Source organism: Nanorana parkeri, unplaced genomic scaffold (assembly GCF_000935625.1).
Source record: "Nanorana parkeri isolate BGI_ZX_2015 unplaced genomic scaffold, ASM93562v1 scaffold372, whole genome shotgun sequence".
Classification (NCBI taxonomy): domain Eukaryota; kingdom Metazoa; phylum Chordata; class Amphibia; order Anura; family Dicroglossidae; genus Nanorana; species Nanorana parkeri.
This window is the reverse complement of record NW_017306640.1, coordinates 59,785-81,812: the sequence shown is the minus strand read 5'-3', so window position 1 is coordinate 81,812 and position 22,028 is coordinate 59,785. Positions and strand designations below refer to the sequence as shown.

The window sequence follows — 22,028 nt, the reverse complement described above, 5'->3', positions numbered from 1 at the left end:
AAATTGATTCTCATACCCATACAAATACTATAGGTTAACCTCTCCAAATCTTCCTGACGAAGCCTCGGCGAAACGCGTTGAAGACTGGAGCAAGCACAGAATCATGGCTGAACTAATGATATATAGAACAATTATGTACAATTAATCATGCAAATAAGATATGAATATAATGAGGGCAATGACCAATATATGAATTCATAATCATGGTTTCTGTGTGGGTTCCAGGGAGGTTATTTATGTTGTATACATCTGTTTATGGTTTTTTATATGGATGAATTTTAGCATATTTATATGTATAGACATTATGAATTGAGTATATTAAAAATGGAATTTTATTATATACATGGATCAATTGACTTTATTGTTGGATCAATTCCCTGCTATTCTCCAGTGGTCACCACAAAGCCCCTTTCTTTCTCTTTCCCCCTTTTTTGATAAATATTAAATAGTAGTAGTTTACCTATGTATTCCTCTGAATCACTAACAGGACAGAGGGGATTCACTCTACATATGTCTCTTGTAGCACCTAGAGTAGTATTACCTTAGAAGACCTAGTCTGTTCATTTAGTCATAATAATCCTAATATTACAAGAAATGTGTGAAATAAATCCTAATTTGGGTATCCATACTCCTAAACTGAAGTCAAGACAGGACAATCTAAGAGAAGATTAAGAATCCTCTTACATTTAAAATGATGCTTTGGATCCTGAACGCCAGCTTTTGTGACCGCATGCAAATCTTGTACACTGCCGTGGTAGAGACCAATTGCCTAATTACCCCAAGACACTTCCCTGTGCATTAATGCAAACATTACTGTGATTCTTTCCTACACCTTGAACTGAGTTAACCCTTACAGTGGGGGAGTAGCCACACTGCAAAGGATAATAATAATTTTCCCCAGAGTTCTGCTTTAATGTGTTTAAGTAAGGTGTAATGACTATTTAGGAAACAAGTATCCATCCTAGACATTGGGGATTGTCTTACTCTAGAGGCTATTCAAATAAATGTTCACATTGCACAGTGCCTGTAGACTTACTACAGCTTCTTGAATAAAGTGAATTGCTGTTTATTCTAAATACCGGATTATGAGCAAGTGAAATTTTAAAAAACATTTTTTTTCTTGTACATGATTAGTTGACTAAATTAACTTATTCACTAACCAAAGTGATCAATGTGTGTTCCTTCAGTATATCAACTCCACTGCCCAGCAGCACCGCTACCCTGTTGGAAAATAAGATTAATCACAAGTTTTTATTTTGGCTTTTGAGCTTAACATAATATTTTTTTAGCCAGGATTAGAACTGTTCAGAATCCAGGTTGTGCCCCTGGGCTTAATCTGCACTGTCAATGTACCAGCTTGAAGTCTTAAAAAAAAGTGGAGTTGTTATTACTCTTCTGGCCTGACTCCCTAGTCCACTGCACTTTATAATGCTAATGCTTTTTTGTATTTGTGGCAGTATGCATTAGGCTGTATTTATGCGTATTTGTGTTCAGGAGGCTGCAAATGTTTGTGTTCATCTATATACATTTTAACCAGGTGTTCTTACATTTACAAAATGTTGGTTATTTCAAATAAGCAAAGGTTACTACGGTTGATTTTCTACACCTATATAATACAATCAAACCAACTGGCATATCGGCATGAGAAATATTGTTAAAACAAAGCCTATTTCTTTTGAAGATAATGGGGTTGATTTGCTAAAGGCAAATAGGCTGTTTGCTTTGCAAGGGAATTTTCCCTTAGCTTAGTGAATGTGGTGAAAATTCAATTTAACAAAATACCCAGTCATGTGCAAGATAAAAAAAAAACTGAATTTTTGCTTGAATAACTGGATGGTTGAAGTCGGTAGAGCTTCACTTAATTCACTAAGCTAAGGGAAAATGACCTTGCAAAATTCAAATTCATTTTGGAAGTGAACATCCTATTTGCCTTCAGTAACTCAACCCCCATATTTAGTCTATGTTTATGAGATTTAAATCCTGTTTTAGACAATAAACAAATCTAGAAATATGTGTTTAGAATATGGGGTAGTTCATGTTGTTTGGCATGACTGCTAAAAGAAAGGTTACAGACCTTTTCTAGCTATCATTGCCTATGTTTGTAGCTGAAGAATGAATGCAGAAATACAACCAATAAGATCTTACATTGGTGTCTTTGGAGCATTTCATCACACAGCAGTGACGCCAAAGGATCAGCATGACAGCCAAGGAACTAGCTTCTCAAAAGGAGAGCCAATATATACACCCTGTAAAAAATGGTTTTTCATTCCATCCTATTTCTCAGGTATTAAACTCTCATACTTTTTTTCCAATAACGAATCAGATCCAACAAATATACATTGCCCAACAAAGTATTTCGTTAAAATTTTGCCTAAGAACTTAGTCATCATGTTTCCAGCTCTCATCTCGGCTTCCCTGAACTTCCTGTTTAGTACAAGATCACACGGGAGAGCACAGTCTTGAGCATTTTCCCATCTATTAGCTTGGAGGAGTGGGGGACAGGGGGAAGGGGAATGTCTTGCCTTAACCCTGTCTGTGTGTTTGTGGAGACAAGGGTGGCTTCCTAGGACCTGCAAGGGAAAGGAGCCACCCTAAAACAGTATATCAGGGCCAGTGCTCAGGGCTCCAGCTGATTCGGCAGGGAGCCAAAACCTTTAAACTTCAATGAGAGACATTCATGTCCGTCCGTGACATCCATGTAAGTGATTTCCTCAGCATTTGAAATGGCGTAAAAACCTTTTGAGTTTAAAAGTCAGTGATAAAAAGTGGTAGAGTTAAAATGGGAATATTGGTGAAAAGAAGACATATTGGCAAATACAGTGGACAAAGTCAACCGTAGGAAAGTTCCTTTGTCCACTTCTTGCCACTGAAAATAATGGATTAGGGTTGTATTAGGGCGGGATAGAACTTCAGTGAATAACAGTAGAAACCCTTCACAAATTAGGGCATCTGCAAAATAAATGCTGCTGGGTTATTTTCACTTTGGTTAAAATATGCTAAAATATTTGGCATAATTTTCCTTGGGGAAAAAGGTCAGTTTTTACAATTTACCATGTGTGGATAGGTCTCAGAGTATGAAGAGAGTCCATGTTTCTTGCAACTTTCTGGTCCAGATTAGACCCAACATTCAGTCACCAGGAGGATATGCTTCTACACCTCAGATGTGCAAAATCTTTCACGCCATATGTTAAAATCAGTGAAAGATGAAAAAATTTAATAGGCTTTACCAAAATCATTGTATTTTTACTTACTTTATTTACTCCCATAAATGTCTTGCATAAAATCGAAACTGTGAGCACAAAAGTCTATTCTGCTTAATAAGTACATTATAATTAGAGGTGCACCGAAATGGAGATTTTAAAACCGAAACGAAACCGAAATAAAAAAAACTGTCAGGCCGAAACCGATACCGTAAATGGTTTTAATTTTAATTTTTTCAAATTGTGTAATATTTTATTTGTATTTAATTTTTATAAACTTTTTTATTTTTTTTATATTTATTTTAATAATTTTTATTAAATATTTTTATTTTTTACATTACTTTTAGGGGCTTCGGGGGAAATGTCAGGGGTCTAAACAGACCCCTGATATTTCCCTTTTAAAATATAAAATGAGATCGAGAACACAGAGTCCTCAATCTCTTTTTCTGTGTCCCCTGTTATCAATGAACAGGAATCCTCTGAGTGTTCCTGTTCATTTATAGAAGATCATTGATTGTAGATCACTTCCCATTCATTCATAATTGAGGATATAGTACACATACCATGTCCTCATTTATGTACAAACACTCAGCAATCACTGATCGCTGAGTGTTTGTACCTGGCTCTCCTCTCTGACACACTGTCACAGGAGGCTGATCGAGCGGTGTAGGGAGGAGAGCTCAGCCTCCTGTTACAGTGCGTGCTGTCTCCGCCAACACACCGCTCTGCCGGACTGTGATAGGAGGCTGAGCGGTGTGGAAGGAGACACCGGCTGCTCACAGCGCTCTCCTCCCGCAGCACTCGGCCGGCTGTCGCACTTTCTCTCCTCCCCGCTGGGACACAGAGCAGCGCCCAGCGAGGAGGAAAGAAACCTGGGATGCGCCGATGTATCAGCAGGAAAATAGCACTTTCGGCATTACGCCAAAAGTGCCATTTTCGGCCGATATGTTTCAGCGGCCGATATATCGGTGCATCCCTACTTATAATTATGTGCAATTGGTGCAGGTGGTTTAATAGAAACAAGCGTCCTGGAAATATGAGCGAAGCTCTCGGCTCTCCGGGGCCATGGACCGAGTACAATTTCCACCTCTAAAGTTACACCGATGTTCTCCAGCTGCACATCATTTAATGAAGGTAAATATTAGCTTTGATCATATATATGGCAATAAGATTAATACATGCAGGTGCTGTTTGTTAGGAGTGAGGCAGATTTTTCACATATGTTTTGAAACATAAGCGTCTCTAGAACAAATCTCATTTGATTTCAAAATGGAATTAGATTTTCTAACCTCAGAAAGGCTTGTGTATAGAAACTGGAGAAAATACAATAAATAATGTTGGCTATAGCAATTATTTAGATTTTATTGTTTTTTTTTACTACAGGTTACCTTAACAAAAAATTGTTTTTTAAGGGGCTTAGGAACAAAATACACTGCCTGTCTAAAAAAAAAAGTCACACACTCTAATATTTCATTGGCCCGCTTTTAGCTTTGCTGTGGCATCAGTTCGATAAGCTTATCCTAAGTCATAACATTATTTACATCCAGAGGTGCATTCATTTTTCACCAAGATCTTGTAGTGATGATGGTAGAATCCGATCACTGCTAAAGTCTTCTCCAGCACATCCCAAAGATTCTCAATAGGGAAATCCATGTGTGAAAATGAATCCTGGCATTGTCATTTTTGAATATTCCCATGCTGTCAGGGAAGAAAAAATTAATTGATAGAAAAACCTGGTCATTCAGTATATTCAGATAGGCAGCTGACCTTTTTCTTTGGGGACATAACATTACTGAACCTAGACCTGACCAACTGAAGCCACCCCAGATCAGAACACTCCCGAAATCCAAGTGGTGATTTTTTTTTTTTTTTAGGCAGTGTATGTCTTTTGTTTCTTTACTTTTTATACAGGGTCCTATTGAAGTGCTTGGTATGATTTGTATAACCTACAACAGTTTAAAAATGTAATCCAATGTATGTAAAGCCTGACTCCTGGCTGTTGAGTGCGACTTTACATACACTGGATTATTGGTGATGGCCATGGCGGGCCTCTGTCGGCCAGCTCCTGGCTTTTTGGGTGGGACTGATGAGTTTGGGCATACGAATGTGAGCAGTGTCCTTTTTACAAGTTTAAAATTGTATTTAGAACCATTCCAGATCACTGATCTTCAATACACACATCTGGATTAACTGTTATAAATAACTTAATTTAGAACCTCAGTATTGTACTCCCATAGCAGCCAAAAAGGTGGAGCTACCCTAGTAAGCATAAATGAAATGTCACTTGTCCAAGTCCAGATTTTGTGACACCGCAGAGACTCCCTATTATCAATTTATCAAATGTGATCCCTTCCACAGTTTTCCCTACTGTTTCTTGCCATCTCCAAAAGTCTGCCAGGTGACTTGCACAAGAGCAGCATGTAAAATTCTATGTTAATCACCGCTATTTCTTAAAGGTGAATTATGGGATGAGTGAAATACATGTATCCCAATACTGAGAGCCAATGTGTGACACTGAAGCTGTCACATGCAGGGAGAGCGGTCATTCATCACTCCACGCAGGGATTCCCCTCTCTGTTTCTCCAGTGCTGACCTTATTTGTGCATCACTAAGCTGTAGATCCTCAAATCATCTCTGAATTTATACGGACACTGTCCTTCCCTCTGGAGGGTGGCTAATTTTGTTAACCATGGTCCCTATGTGTGTTGTAAAGTAGCCACCCCTCCAAGCTCGCTCCTGTGATGAACTACAATCTCACATTCAGTTTACTAATTTGTAGTGAAATTATAGTCAATCACAAGAGCGAGTTTGGAGCGGTGGCTACTTTACAATACTAAGAGGGACAAGGGACTACAGGTGTTGAAGTCCCATAAAGCATTGCAAGATTCTGACAGCCACAGGCATGACTCCCGGCATGATGGGATATGTAGTTTTACCACTGCTGGAGTGCCGAGGTTGCTTCCCCCTGGGACTGTAACACATAATTTATTAAAAAGCAATGCTTAAAACCACTGAAAAAGAACACGAGCCAAAAATGAAGCCATCCAGAGAAAGAAATGGAAGGAATTTGTGGTGTGTAGTTTAATTTCAGGTAACACGTTTGTGTTTTAGCTTCAGGTTGTGGTTAATATTTTATCTTTATGTGATTTACAAGATTTTCTCACTTATAGTGCATTGATTTTGATGGATTTAACATTGTCATGTCCTGTTTATTTTGTAGCACTGCAGTATTCTATAATAGATAACGATATGCACATTTAGTCATAGGGGGTGAATGGGGGATTTAAACAGGGACAGTTCTTAAGTTCTAGGGAAACAAAAGTCAAAACTGTTTAGAAATAATAATGTTGACATAATCTGTTATGAATGTGTAGCATATGTATGTGTGCAGGGCCGGATTAACCCTCATTGCTGCCCCAAGGCCAGGTTCCTCAATGCGCCCCCCTACCTGCCAATGCCCCCCACTCCCCCATGGAGAATGGCAGACCTGCAGGCTGCATACAATGTTGCCCAGATCACTTGCACAAAACAACAAGCGTTATACATTTAGCTCTGCTTGCCCAAATTGCACTGTATATGGTGATCAGACATTATACTATTACATATTCTGTAGTGTTATTAAACAAAAAATATGTGCAATGTATGTACATATACTGTGTTGACTCTTTTTTTTTTGTTTTGCACATACAGTATGCATAGTTGAAATTGCCAATAAGATGATGCATGTATGTAGTGTGTTCACGTGTTCCTTAGTTTCTAAGATTGATGGTTGTTGTAATTGTTTTAATTACAGGAGCAACAGCTGCAGCTCGTAAGGAGGTAATCAGAAACAAGATCCGAGCTATTGGGAAAATGGCAAGAGTGTTCAGTGTACTGAGGTGGGAAATCTCTACTGTATTCTCTTTTTCACACTTGTCACTTTGAAACAGATCAGAACTTTTTGTCCTTTTTACGTTTACATCAATGCAGACTAAGTTCTTAAAATGCTGATGGGCTTATCCAATAATCCAGTGCAATGGTGATGTGCAGATTGCATTAACCTGTAGCAGATTTTAGTTTACTGGAGTCGAAGCGCTGAATTGTGGGTTACTAAACTGTATAGCATAACTGCAATCTGAAGTACCATATTGAACCAGAACCAGATGTATATGTGTTGTGTTAATTTATACACTATATCTACACAATTTTGTAAACACCTGACTTTCTCACCTAATATGAGCTTGTTGGACATCCCATTTTCAAACTATGCACAATAATACTGTATGTAGTTGTTGTAGTCTTTCTTTGCAAATATAACAGCCTACACTCTTTAAGGAAGGCTTTTCACACAAATTTGACCTATGTACTACATGTGGGAATTTATGCACATTCAGCCAAAAGATCATTTGTGAGGTCAGGTACTGATGTTTGTACAAGAAGACCTGGCTTACATTCAATGTACCAGTTCATCCAAATGTGTTCATTATAGATGAAGTCAGAGCTTTGTGCAGTCCACTTAAGTTCTTTTACACCAAACTTGTGGGACCAGGTCTTTATGAACCTCTGTCATGGATACTTACCTACCATGCTCCAGCTCTGAGGCAGCTGCATGCACTTTTGGACCTTACCAAGAATGTCACGGCCGCAACATTTGACACATGACACATCACATGACTGTAACTTCTACTTTTCCCTTAAGTGCGACGTAATGTCACTGTTCAGACATTAAAGCGTATTTCCACCTTTGCAGTCAAATTTGAGAAAACCCCTCTAAGTTTGTTATGTGTATTCATACAACATAACGAAAATTCATATTAAAAAAGATATTTCTTACCTTTTAGATTTTTTGTTGCAGCAGGCAGGATGGCTGAATTCAATTTTTTTCTGAGCACCTTCACAGCGATCTGTCCTAATAGAAAGACTTGGAACTGACATTTGAGGAATGTGTTTCTCTCATTCATTTAATTAACATACAATGCAGAAGCCAGATTTGTAATCCTTTAATGACGGGCAGTGTTCAGATCTACTTTACAATTAAAAATTACCAAATCCCTCACCCCTTACAACTCCTAACATTACAAAGAAGGAGAAGCAAGTAGAAATGTTAACCCTTAAGAAGCCAATAAACTCTAACCCAAGTAAAAGCAATTTAAACTGCAAGAAACCTTTTAGAAATATTTTTTTTATCTTATGCTATGTGAATGGGAACATGTAACAAATATAAAATAGATGGTATCCCAATTTGGCTGAAAAAGTGGAAATATACTTTGTCAGTGCTACCTGAGCTCTCAGTCAGTGCTACCAGTGCAAATCTTGCTATGCATCCAGGTCAGCATTTCACTTTTGGCTGAGTCTGTTTGACCCAATGTAAATAGGGTGTCTACGAGGAGTTTTTCTACTAGTGCAACTTTGCCTCCACTATAAACCTCCTTACCAGTGCAGCCTTTTTACCAGTGATACCTCACCACCAGTGCTACCAGTGTTGCTAGTGCTATTTGGTTACCTCACTACCACTACTAACTGGCTATCGGAGCCATGAGTGTTACCAGTACTATCAGCGCTACCTGTTCTACACATCACAGCTCCATTGCTCATGGCAGTCACAGATTTTGCTTCATCCCCGCTGCACTAGCAGCACCTCAGATATACAATGCAGTCTCTGTTGCATCACCTCAGCAATGGCAGTCTACACTGCAACTACAATCAGCCCTGATGCACCTGTCACCTTCTGAATCACCTCAGCTCCATCTGTTCAGAGTCTTGTGCCACTCTTACTGTACATCTCACCGTCACCTATCCTTTTCCACATCTTTGAGTACCTGTTAAGTGACCTTGGGGTAGCTTGCAGCTAAGTCCAAACTCTCATGAGGGGCTGCCTGGTGGAACACCAGCTAACCCTTAGATTCCACTTTAAGTGAAATCAACCACTTTAAAAAGCAGGGTCTTAACCTCAGATCTTGACCACCTGGCTTTGTGCACAGGGACCAGGGACACTGTCATGTTGTAACAGAAAACTGTTGCCACAAGGTTGGAAGTGCACAATATCTTTATGCACTGTAGCATTAACTGATAAAACCACCTGCCTTGGAGCTTAACATATTTTATGCATGTATGGAATTGAGAATTTATCATGCATGTATTACTAGTTCTGCTCTTGGGTTTATTAATACATGATGCTTGCATGTCTTTGCAAACACTTAAAAATGCTTGTTGTTACAGTATAGTCATTCTAAATGCTAAAATTAAACATTCTAAATAAAACATTACAGCTATCTAACTTTGCATTCTTTAGTTTCCCATGTCCTACACTTCAAATAGATGTGGCCAAACATGGTTAATTTGCAAAAGATCTGTCGTCTTTGAGAATTATTTTGCCTAATTGGGCCAGTTGGTTAACATGAGAGAGCTAAGGATTGTGTGTATATGTTAAAAGTGTCTAAAATCTACAATTGTTAACCAAAGGACTGATCGTTTCATCATGCATGCACTGTCGTTGAAGTGAATTGCCTGTGTTGGCTGTTGCAGTATCCATCATTCTAGTATTGGTCAATATTATATGCCACAGTCATGTGATCTGGCCAGTTCAGGCAACAATCTCATGTATGTAGGTAGAGGGCGATGGCAACCAACTAACTGCTCTCAAGAGGAAAGTTAGAAAAACTGTACTGATGCAATATTATTTTTCCCAAGATACGCATTACCAACAGCTGTTTGCCACTTTCTTGTCCTACCCTTTTCCCCTCCAAAAATATAAGCCCTATTGTAACATTCTTGCATCCAAGCAGGCGTCATTGTTTTATAGCTATGTGAATATAAACTTTATATTTAAGGAGGTTTAGCAAATCTGATAGGGAAGTGAATGCACTGCCCGGAGTCTTGGATGTGCTGGGTACCTGCTAGTTCTGTGAAGTGAAACTTCATTTTAATTTTGAAGTCGCTTAACCCTATCCAAAATTTCCTCTTAAGTTTATAAACAATTTTGGAGAAAGAGAATTAATTCTCCCTTGCATATATGAAAAAAGACTGCTGATAAAAATGGCATAATTTTTTGCGAAATAATGCATCAAATCATACATTATAAAATATATTATGCAAAATGTATTCTAAACATTTTCAAGCTTGGTAGAAGATGTCTCTTCTGAATAGCGCAAGAACTGCTGTTTGACAGCATTTATTTGTGTACTTTATCTGTAATTATGATTGCCATGAAGCTTAGCTCCAGCTATATATTTGTGTTGTCTTTTTTTTGGCAAAGTGCTCCTGATTCTTTGAGCAGTGTCTATCTTGTAAGCAATAACCTGCACCTTTTACTTTGAGGTCATGGGGAGATTATCTGTCACTCTCCTCTGAGCCTCTCTTGCTGTGCTTTCAAGTAATTATTTTAGGTCCTTGGTCTCGCTTGGCATTATGTTCCAATTTATTCTGGGAGCTGAGCCAAGAGCAGGCATCCAATCATCACAGGTGTAAACATAGCTTTCAGCTGCTGCTTCCTCCATGCTGTGTATCTAGCCATAAATATAAATACATGTATAGCATTGCGAAGACTTGTTGCTCTTAAAACAACAATGTTATTGTCATTTGTCTACTAGAGTTTTCAATTAAGTCCATGTATGTTTTAGGGTTCCACATGGATGACATTTTATAATTAGCGCTTTTTTAATTGATTATAAAATATATCAGTTGTGGGCTGTTCTTGTTTGTGGAACAGAGTGATCTCTTGGAAGATCATTAAGTGAGAACTGGGGGAAAAAAAGCTTGTCAATAAAAGTAGAAAGGTTCATGTAAGGTTATCTCTTGTTATCCAGATTGTAATCAGTTACCATTTTTTCTCTGTTAAAATATTCAGTGTCAAATACAACCACTGTGGCACTTCATCCCTTTCTTGAATTCTATATATACTAGAAAATTGGGGCTGCGGAAATTACGATTAATCCCTCGATTAATCGTTAATTTTTTTGATCGATCAAAGTTCTTCTGATCCGTACTCACCTCTCCGCCGGCTTCCGGGTCTTCCGTCGGAGATCTGGTGACGTGACGGACATCAACGTCACCGGACTCCTCCCCCCTTCTCCAAGTGGCTCTGTCGGCTAACGAAGGGAAGTGGGGAGGGGTCAGGTGACGTCGATGTCAGTGACGTCACTGGACTCCTCCCCCTTTCCTTCCCCGTCCTTGCTGGCTCTGGGAACTAAAGTCAGCGATCTGTCCAGAGGCGGCTCTCTAATTTAGTCCTCGCGCCAGACGTGCAGCCCAGAAGAAAGGACCGGCACATGGGAGAGTGAACCCGGTTGTGGAGAAGGAAAACTGGGACTTAGAGCTGCTACTTGACCCGGCCTGGGAGAAGCAGGAGAACATAGTGAGCACACACTGTGATATGGGCACAGGCTGCAGGTGTTGCAGGCAGTGAAATGTAATGTACCAGCATATGTTTTGTGTGTGTGTCATACGTTTGGGCAGGGAGCACATTGTCATCACTTTCTATGGGTGCTTTTTTCCCACAGATACACCACTGCTTGCCTCCGAATTGACAGGGAACTGTAACGCTGCATGCGGTGTACACAAGCAGTGTTACCATTCCCTGTCAAACTCAACTTACCCAGTGGGGGTCCTGGTAACTGCCAATGCACTGAGAATACCTTCCACCAGCTCACAGCCCAGAGTGCAGAAGCAACAGTTGCCCAGCTCAGCAGCAAGTGAGGGAAGGAGGGATATAGGATATCCCTGCCCCCTCACCATTCTGCAGTTCTGCCACACCAGAACCAACGGTAAGGAAGGAGATGCGGTGTAGAGGAGGGCCTGGAGAGATGTGACTGGGGGGCTGACTGGAGAGATGGGATAGGGGAAGGGGCATACGATTGCATAGCTAGATTCCTATTGGCTATTGTACTTTGCAATAGCAAACTAGCTAATGCACCCGCCCACTGCTGCTGTCAATCAACAGAGGGGGACCTGAATTTTTTTATCAGGTCCTCTTCTGGTGATTGAAAGCAGCAGGGGGCGGGTGCAATAGCTAGTTTGCTATAGGCTATTGCAAAGTGAAATAGCCAATAGGAATCTAGCTATGCATTCTTATGCCTTTTTTTTTTTATTTTCACAACTGCAACTGGCAGAATACAAAAAAAAAGTCTGCAGATAGCAAAGAAGCTATTGCTTCCTGTGCTATCTGCCATCATTTCTGGGGGGTACTCTCTCCCAGCCCCCCCCCAACCCCCCTCCGCGGATGGGGGGGGAGAGGGCACCTACCTGAAATGAGAGGGACACCTCCCTGAAATTGCTTATTTCAGGTTGGGATCCCTGGCATTGAGTATACACATACAGCACAGCAATGAAGTAATAAAATGAACTAGGATCACACTAATCCAGCACGTTATTATTCTGAGTTGCCCCACTCAAGCGGCGGCCATATTGAGTGGGGCACGTGAGATTAATAACGTGCTGGATTAGTGTGATCCTAGTTCATTTTATTACTTCATTGCTGTGCTGTATGTGTATAGGCCAATGTAGTTGGATCTGTATGTGCGTTATAATTAATCGAAATTAATCGATTAAAAAAAAATTCGATTAATCGAACAGGAAAATTTTAATCATTACCAGCCCTATAGAAAATGTATGCCAGTTCTTTTAACAGGAACAAAAAAGTGGTGGGGCAGCGGATGCCTTTAAAAATTGCTGAAATATGATATGGTAAATAAAATGATGATCACCTCCGGGGGTGTAGTTTGGCTGCGGACTGGTATGGCCGCATAATCCGGAGCAGCGGTACGGGATCCTGCCTTAAAACTACCCACAGCTTCCACAGGAATCGCTCGGATTCCTCTACACGCCCGGCCAGGTGCGAACATCCTCCAGCACCATGTCCAAAAGGGAAAAAAGATTAGAGGTCACAGGAGGCTCACGGACTTCTACCCTATGCCGCCCTCTTAAGACAAACAACATGGCGCCTGAGCAACACGTGCAAGGGGATCCTCAGCCGTTTGCTCTGCCCGCAGCTCTGACTTAGACATGGAGCAGAACACTGCAGACACGTTGACACCGATGAAGGAGACGGACAAATGTCCAGCCATATCCCCACTGAACTTGCTGCAATCCAAAGGCCCTGTAAGTAAAAAAAAAAAAACAATCTGTTGCTACTTCTTCTATGCCACACTGTCCCTCTTAATCATTGCTTTCTTTGGAAGCCCTCCCTGCATCCTCTAACCCAACATCTGAAGCTTCCATAAAACTGATGCTTCTTTCCCTGCTCTCCATGTCCTTAAGACCTCGGTACATTCCCTACAATCCCAGGTATTTGTTTTGGGCGAACGCACGGACCGTATCGAATCATATCTGGGTGATTGTGCCTCAGGCCTTTAACGACCTTGTAGATGCATTCTCAGACCAACAACAGTGCTTCCTGAAACTTCAAAACAAAGTTGTGGATTTAGAAGACAGGTCTAGACGCAATAATAATACATTTAGGGGGATCTCTGAATCCGTCACTGCTTCTGAACTGCCTCTGTTTTTTCAGCAGCTGATCGCTTCTTTGCTCCCTGAACATCTGCCCTCAGATCTGATCTTTGACACAGGTTATTTAAATCTAAACATCTTCCAGCCTCGGCGCCTAGAGATGTTATCGCCAGAATCCACTTCTTTCATATTAAGGAGAAGCTAATGTTCTTAACCAAGCAAAACGTCTCTTCCAGATCCTTACTCTTATATCTTGCTTTTTGCTGACATCTCAGCTGCCACAGGCCAGAAACGGAGGGAATATGCTACTATCACCATGGCACTCCTTGAAAACAAGATCTCCTACAGGTGGGACTTCCCCTCTAAACTTTTCCTATGAAAATAAGCTGGTTCCCCCTTCTGAATCCAATAGAAGCAGCACAATTACTGCAATCCTGGGGTATTAACGTTCCTACTCCCCAACTGTCCTCCGCTCACAAGCTTCCACAACGTGTCCCTAAGGACTGGTCCACTCACTGATTCTACATCCTCAATCCACTTAGTAAGTAGTGGTATACATCGCACACCGGCTGGTGGTGTTCACACTTCCTCAGTATTCCGTTCCTGCTCAATATCTGGAATTTCTATTTTCCCCCAACTACTGTGTGCGCATAGAAACACTTTGTTGTTTCTCTTCAGGTTCTTTTTTCTTATTTTATACCTGTTTTTTTTCATTGTAAGACTTGGATGCTTTTTCTAGTTGGCTTGATATGCTGGGCTGCTATTACTATTATACCTGCATTATTTGCTGCAATGCTATTTCATAAGGAGTATATGTCTGCCATCACTATGATTACAATTTGCGTTTATGATTTTTCTTTTCTTTTTTTTTTTTCTTCAGTGTCCTAGCAACATCTTCAGGCATCCTCTGCTGCTTTCCTATGCCTCTAAAAATTAGTTCTCTCAATGCTAAAGGACTTAACAGTCCAAACAAACGTAGTATGCTTTGGAAAGAAGCTACCTCTCTTCACTGTGATGTTCTGTGTCCAAGAGACTCATTTCCATAAAGATAAACCCCCCAGCTGTAAGAGAAGAGATTTCTCTCACAAATTTTTTTTGCCAATGCTAAGAAGAAGAGAAAGGGTGTGATGATAGCGATTAAAATGCTTGGTTTCATTGGAGCAACATGATTTGATCATAGATCTGAATTAGGTTAATTATCTTGGTAGCAACGATTGATAATCGCCTGATGACATTGGTCAACTTATATGCCCTGAATACCGGTCATAAGAAATGTTTTACATCTCTGCTGAGGAAAGTTTCCCCTGTACGCCAGGGACACTTTGTGGAGACTACAATGCCATTGTTGATGCGACATTAGACACCTCAAATAAACTGAGACACCATGATCACACCCTCCCCTCTATCCTTACCTCTCATGAACCATATGATGCCTGGAGATGTTTGCATGGCACCAAGAGGGACTATACTTTCTACTCCCACTCTAAGAACTCATACTCTAGACTGGATGTTTCCTAGTGGATAACATACTCTTCCGCATATCTCTAAAGCTGAGATCGGTCTAATCAGCTGGTCTGATCATGCTCCTGTCTCCATATGCCTGTTCTCCAACTCTAACCCTCGTATCTCCAATACATGGAGGCTGAACTGCACTTTACTGTCCAAACAGAAACATACATCCAGTCTGAGTTGATTTTCTTTTTTTTTTATGCTAATACTGACTCTGTTCCTAGTCATACTACAGTTTGGAACACACATAAAGCCTTTATCAGAGGAATTTTCATAAAATTAGGGACCCGTGAGAAGAGGAAACGGAATGCTGAATTGGCTTCCATTTTCTCACGGATTCGTACCCTAGAGGGTACGAATAAACAATCCCCTTCCACTTCAACAGCCCGAGACTTACATTTGCTTAGCCACAAACTTAGTCTCCTCCTCACATCTCAACATGATTTAATGATCAAACAATTGAAACTGACTCGCTATAGTCAAGGCAATAAGGCAGGGGCCTATATTGCTAGACAATTTAAACACAGACATGAATCCCACAAAATACCCTACTTAACAGATTCTGAAGGGAATCGCCATTCTAACCCATTAGATATGGCTAACTGCTTTAGCAAATCCTACTCATCCCAATATAACGTACATGACTCCTCCACTGTCCCTAAACCCACTTTAGCGGATATTGACACTTCTTTTTTTTAGACTCAATACATCTCCCCTCACTACCTTCTCACTTTGCAGATTCTCTGACAGAGCCTTTTTCCATTATGGAGATTTCTAAAATTATCTCAAGGTTACCCTTACACAAAACACCGGGACCTGATGGTTTTGGCTCTGAATATTATAAATCATTCTCCACGATCTTAGCCCCACACATAAGCAAATTTGGCCACTGCCTCTTGTAATTTCCCCAAAGAATCACTAGAGGCCCTAATAGTTACTATTCCTAAGCCGAACAAACCCACTGACAATCCTGCTAACTACAGACCAATGCATGTTTGCATTGTTTACAAAGTTGAGAATATCGACCTCATTAAATGTAAATAATTTAGTCCTGGTAGCATGTAACTAGTATTGTCAGTTATCAAGTTGTTCGTATTGTATTTGCCCATTTTGTAACAGAAATAATACATATCCCAAAATATCAAGAAATGCGCTTGCCAATTTGGCAACATTCCATATATCTATGGACTGTAATAGAGTATGCCAGACGCCCAAAGAATTGCAATATGCCTTGTTGAATAATTCCCTGCTTTTGTTATGGTTTTTAGCCAAGATAAGCAAGCCATGTCTGGCCATACTTTTCTTTCTGCTGATTAGGCATAAATTGGCATGTATGGATAATCTTGAGTTTGCATGTTTATGTGATAAATAAGAAAAAGAAACATCTTCAGGTATTCAGATTGTGTCTGCGTTTCCAATTGCCCTCTAATTTATACAGCTTTCTGTCAGTTTTGAGGGAAATAAATTATCCACTTTGTTGAAGCGGGAGTGAAATCTTATTTTCAAAAAGTGCTGACAGGCAGGCTTTTTTTATGGAAGAAGAGACTGTGCAAGTATATTCTGTCTCAGATGTTTCTTCTTGCCGGTCAACACTTTTTTCTACAACTGTACATTGAGCTGTGCATGCAAGAAAGATGAAGTAACTCCTATGCAGAACTACACGTTAAGATTTAACTGCCGCTCTAACGATAATCAGGGCTGTGTTTTTCATCCAACCTACAGTAGTCACATCCCTACATTACAGACCCTTTTTTGCCCATATGATGATGATAATACAAAAGTTTAGCCAGAATGTTGTTTTTTGTTTGTTTTTTAAAGCACCATGTTGCCTGCCTTGGATGCCAAGGGGGTATTGGTTATAACCCACTAATTATGTGACCACGTAACAAAATATGTGGCCCAGTTCATGCCTTCGATGTTATAAAATATGGCCGGGCAAAATACCTTCCATGTTATAACCTTTTTTGCATGCACAAGTAGAGTTGGAGGGTGGTGAGTATAGTTGCTATCTTGGTGAACGATTCAAAACGCTAAAATTGCTGGTGCTTAATCACTGATTCAAACTAAATGCTTTGACTGTCATTTTCTATTTTGTTTCAACAAAAGTGATCTTGTAGACTGGCCTGATTATTCACATAAATCTGTACACAATTATTCATAGAATTAACTTGTTACAATTGTATTTTATCAAATAGGAGTTTATCTAGGATATGTGACCTACTGATCAATTAGCAGTTATAGTTTATGATGTAAAATATCATAAATGGATCATAACCTTGTTTTTTTGTTCCCATTTTTTTTCGAAACAGAGAAGAGAGTGAAAGCGTGTTGACTCTGAAAGGTCTTACACCTACTGGGATGCTGCCTAGTGGAGTTCTTTCTGGAGGAAAACCGTCTCTCCAGAGCGGTAAGAGAGGTTTCATTTGCATTCTACCAAAATACATCTTTTCCCAGTCAAAGTTCTAGAATACTCACAGCATTTCTCTGGGAGTAAATGCCACAATTAAATTTAAAAAAGGTTTGATTTTGAAATCTTCACTATACTGTAGGTATCCCATATAAGAATATGAATGTTGCAGAACAGAGATAATGGTGTTAATATACATATCACAAACACTATGAGTGATCATTTTAAATACAGCTCTTCTGTTTGACATTTGACAATAAAGCAATGTCCAAAAGCACTCACAGTTGAAATTGAATGTGAAATCTAGATTTATTGGTTGAAAAGGATTGGTGTTATTGGTTTGAAGTCTACCAAAATTATAATCTAGGTTAGGAGTGTTCAATATTTTTTGTAAGCTTCGACAAGTGTACCATAGCTGTTGAAACCCCAGGTTCAGTCTTCAGGGCCCAAAAGATGTAGCTGTAAATACAATACAATGCAACGAATGTATAACAATCTGCAACCTGCATCTAGATCACCTGTACACTAATTTAAAATGATCTATTAATGTTATTTTTATAAAGCGAGTATTCCCTCTAGATAATTAAGAATTGCCAGTAATGTCTCTGCTACATACTACAGAGCACTAAATAAATATGTAGTTTATAAAATAGCATAATAAGATGTTACAACATGATATGCTGGTTTAGTTTTTTGCATTTGTCAGTATTGATTGTGTCTCTGTAATACTGTATCATCATGATTATTTTAGTGATATAGATAACTATGTCTGAACTAGTAATGTAGTGTATAGTATGTATGTAGTGTCTGCAACATTTATACCTGTGTATGGGAGAGAACTCTGCCTATTACTAATATCCTTAAAAATGCATTCAAGTACCTTAACTATTAACAAACATGTATGTTATTTGTGCATCAGTCGGGTGTAGATCCTCAAATCATTTCTGAATTGGTGCTGACACTGTCCTTCCTTCTGGAGGGTGTCTACTTTTGTTTCCCATTGTCCTCTCTGTTGTAAAGTAGCCACCACTCCAAGCTCACTCCCATGATGGACTCCAATCTCAATACAAATTAGTAAACTAAACATGAGGTTGTAGTCCATCCCGGGAGTGAGTTTGAAGCTGTGACTACTTTACAACACACAAAAGGACCATGGGGAACAAAAGTAGCCCCCCTCCAGAAGGAAGGACAGTGTCAGCACCAATTGAGAGATGATTTGAGGATCTACCGCTGAGTGATGCACACTTAAGGTACATTATTAATAGCTAAGGTACTTGAATGTTTAAGAATGTTTAAGATTAAACTCCTGAGTTTAGTGTCACTTTAAAGTTACTGATAAAATCTTTACATTGGAGTGATTACATCAAAATTCATTATTCAGCATATTTGCTATTTAAGTTACCAATTCATTTTCTTATTTACATAGAAAAATCTGCACCATGGAGACATGAATATATATAAATGTCTACAAATGACTGTGTTTTGTTTAGCTTTTTTACCTAGTAATTATTTCATTAATGATAAAAACATAATTATGTATAATTGACCTTCATTTTAAATGATTAATGCATTATAAACTATAACTGAAACACAAATCACCAGCTTATAACATTACACAATCCTTATACAAGTGCAGTAGGTATTCTAGGTGCAAAATATCCAATGGAGGATCCACTAGACATCACATGCTCCTGCCAACTGAAGGGAAAGCCTTGCACAACTAGCATTGCAGTTTTCAAACTTTTGCTTACAGTTGAATTGGAGTTTGCACAAGGCTTGGTCTGTCTGGCACAAAAAGCCTCAGACACTCCCAGAAGTGTCAGAGGTACCCAAAAAAACAAAACAAAGCAGTGCTGATTGCAGGTCAATGGGAGAAGCAATTGAAAGAAAGGATGCCTGGGTAAGGGTCTGGCGTAAATTTTTAGGGGGATATGGACACATTAAGTTGCAAAACCCAGGGCCCCATAGTTAGAGAAGCTGTTTTAAATTTGAGTACATTTTCTGCTTTTCATATTAAACAAGAACTCTACATTATGCTAGTGTACTGTGATGTTCCCATGTGTTTTTCTAGTGGCTGAAGTGTCCTCCGGATCTCTCACAGTCGGACATAATCAAAAAGAGAGAGAGTTTATTTACACTGGGATTATTTTCCTTTGAGCTATTTAATATGTACTTTTATAGTCAGTCTACTTAATAGACTGACTATAAAAGACATAGCAAATAAATGTTACAAGCCTAAGGTGCTATGATTCCTAAAATGTTTGAGAAGTAACAGGGGACTTTGAATATAGCACCCAAGAAAGATCTATTGCACAAAATGATTTGTTTGTATACAAATAGGGAAAAAAATAATTACAAAATATTACAATTCAAAATATATAATAAAACAACCCATAGATATACAATATATACAGTAGTTTTCTGAGATCATTACAGTATTCAGTATATTGCATTTGTTATTTCCTCAGAAGGTTGGCACATGTCACAGATTTTATCCACTTTTTAAGGACCATTTAGAGAATACTTGCTCACACTTCACTTATATTGTCTGTATATTTGTCTGAAACAATAGATATAATTATGGTCTCTTATTGCAAAACATGGATCAATTTTAATGAACATATTCTTACTGCATACATAATGTGTAACTGTGGCAAGTTAAACAATTACATATTTACTTATTCTTATAAAGCAGTGAATGAGATTTAAAGCATACCTTCACTGATCTCTGTAGCTGCAGGCATTGTATAGTTATTCATCCTCATTCACAGCAGAAGCACTGCTTGTCTAAGCCATCTCAGTTCTCTAATGTAGACAAAGCAGTGGGAGCCAAGCTGCCTAAGAAAATAAGTGCTTCTGGTGTGAACTTTGGATTGGTTGCAGGATGATTTGATTATTATTCATTTGACTAATTTAAAGATCAAGTGCTAAAGGGTAATAGTGTGAAAAACTATGTCTGATTAGGCACTCCAGATTTTGTCTGCTCCAGTTTTAATAAATTCCTCCCACAGTGTTTTGTTTGTGTAATCAACAGTTGTTTGGTATCACAGATGGACACATTGTTGCACCACACCCCATGTATTTCTATACTTCACTCTACAAAGAACTTGGGGCCATTTTAGGTGCTGGAAACTACTCTTACAGACTTACAATTAAAAAAATCCTTCATTAAAAGAGAATTATGGGGTAAGTGCTTTTCCCCATAGTTCTCTTGAGGGTAACGGGAGGACATATACTAGCGTCTTCCCGTGACCCAATGCTCAGTATAGATCCATGAACCCATTGCACTCCTGACCGCTTGATTCCAAGGGAAAATATGAGTGCTGCGGTGGTCGAAGGACGGCAACCGTCATCTAACAGCAGGAAACACGGACACCGGCACTCCAATGTTAGCTTAAATGCAAATCCTTTTATTGAAGAAAATACTGCATGTCACAAAGTTACAACTTTGCGACATGCAGTATTTTCTTCAATAAAAAGACTTTGCATTTAAGCTAACATTGGAGTGCCGGTGTCCTTGTTCCCATTGCTCAGTATATCACTAGCTACAGCTCGGGGTATACTGAGACCGCCGCAGCCAGGACGGATCCCGACATTATGTCGAGATCCACCCAGCTGCATGAGTGGAGCCAGCTGTGCCCACCCCCTCTAGAGGCAGAGCCAGCTGTGCCCACCCCCTCCCCCGTCCGTTCCGTCAGAGCTGAAGGATCTGAGAGGGGAGGGAGGAATCCCTGCAGGGAGCCGTGACCATACTAGTAGTCCAGCCGTGACTGACAATACTAATAGTCCAGGTAAGTCAAGTAAAACGCAGTTTATTAAAAGGGCAAACACAAAGTCTCTGGTCATCCATGGGGTAGCCTTCCCCTGTTCCCATAAAGACCAACATTTAATGCACTTTTCATGATAATCGGCCTTCTTTAGCAAATACCGTCCTTTGTAGCCTATACCGTCCTTAGTAGCTTTCCTCAGCTCTAAAGCTCTCAGCACACCTCAGTGTGATACTCACTCACACTGCTCTCCAAGCAGCTTGTCCCATAGGTCCTATGGTCACCGACCTTCCTGACCTCTCCCAGCCTCCCCCGGGTGTTCCTTGTGCATCCAGCATGCACCCAAGTCTGCGTGTGTCCGTGTGCCTCCTGCACACACACAACTCCAACACAACTCTGGGCACTGGGCTGGCTTCTAATAAGGCTGCTCTCAGCCACTTGATCAGCCCAAGCTGGTCATTGGTAACACCTGGCCCCAGGACTGGAGATCTCATCCCACCCAGAGCTCTAAGAGCTCTCCAGAGCTCCAGATCCCAGCTACATTTAGGAAAACCTGGAAGGACCTGAAAAGCCAGGCTCTTCTTAAAACATTGTTTATATTCTGGATCCTCTCAGCCCCTTTGGCTGAGATTCCTGGGTGCCCATGTTGCCATACTATGCTGCGGCATTGCCATGCACTGCCACAGTGTATACAGTATGTGTGTATATATATATATATATATA

At 39.8% G+C, this 22,028-nt stretch overlaps 1 protein-coding gene across 2 annotated transcripts in view; it reads left to right on the top strand.

Annotated features, from left to right (window-relative positions):
* Positions 1-22,028, top strand: part of PPP3CA (protein phosphatase 3 catalytic subunit alpha) — a 216,037-nt gene that overhangs the window by 186,344 nt on the left and 7,665 nt on the right. For both annotated transcript variants that reach the window (XM_018558984.1, XM_018558983.1), the window contains exons 11-12: positions 6,994-7,078; positions 17,441-17,538. In XM_018558984.1, coding sequence (XP_018414486.1) covers positions 6,994-7,078; positions 17,441-17,538 — 183 coding nt within the window. The remainder of the gene's footprint in view (positions 1-6,993; positions 7,079-17,440; positions 17,539-22,028) is intronic.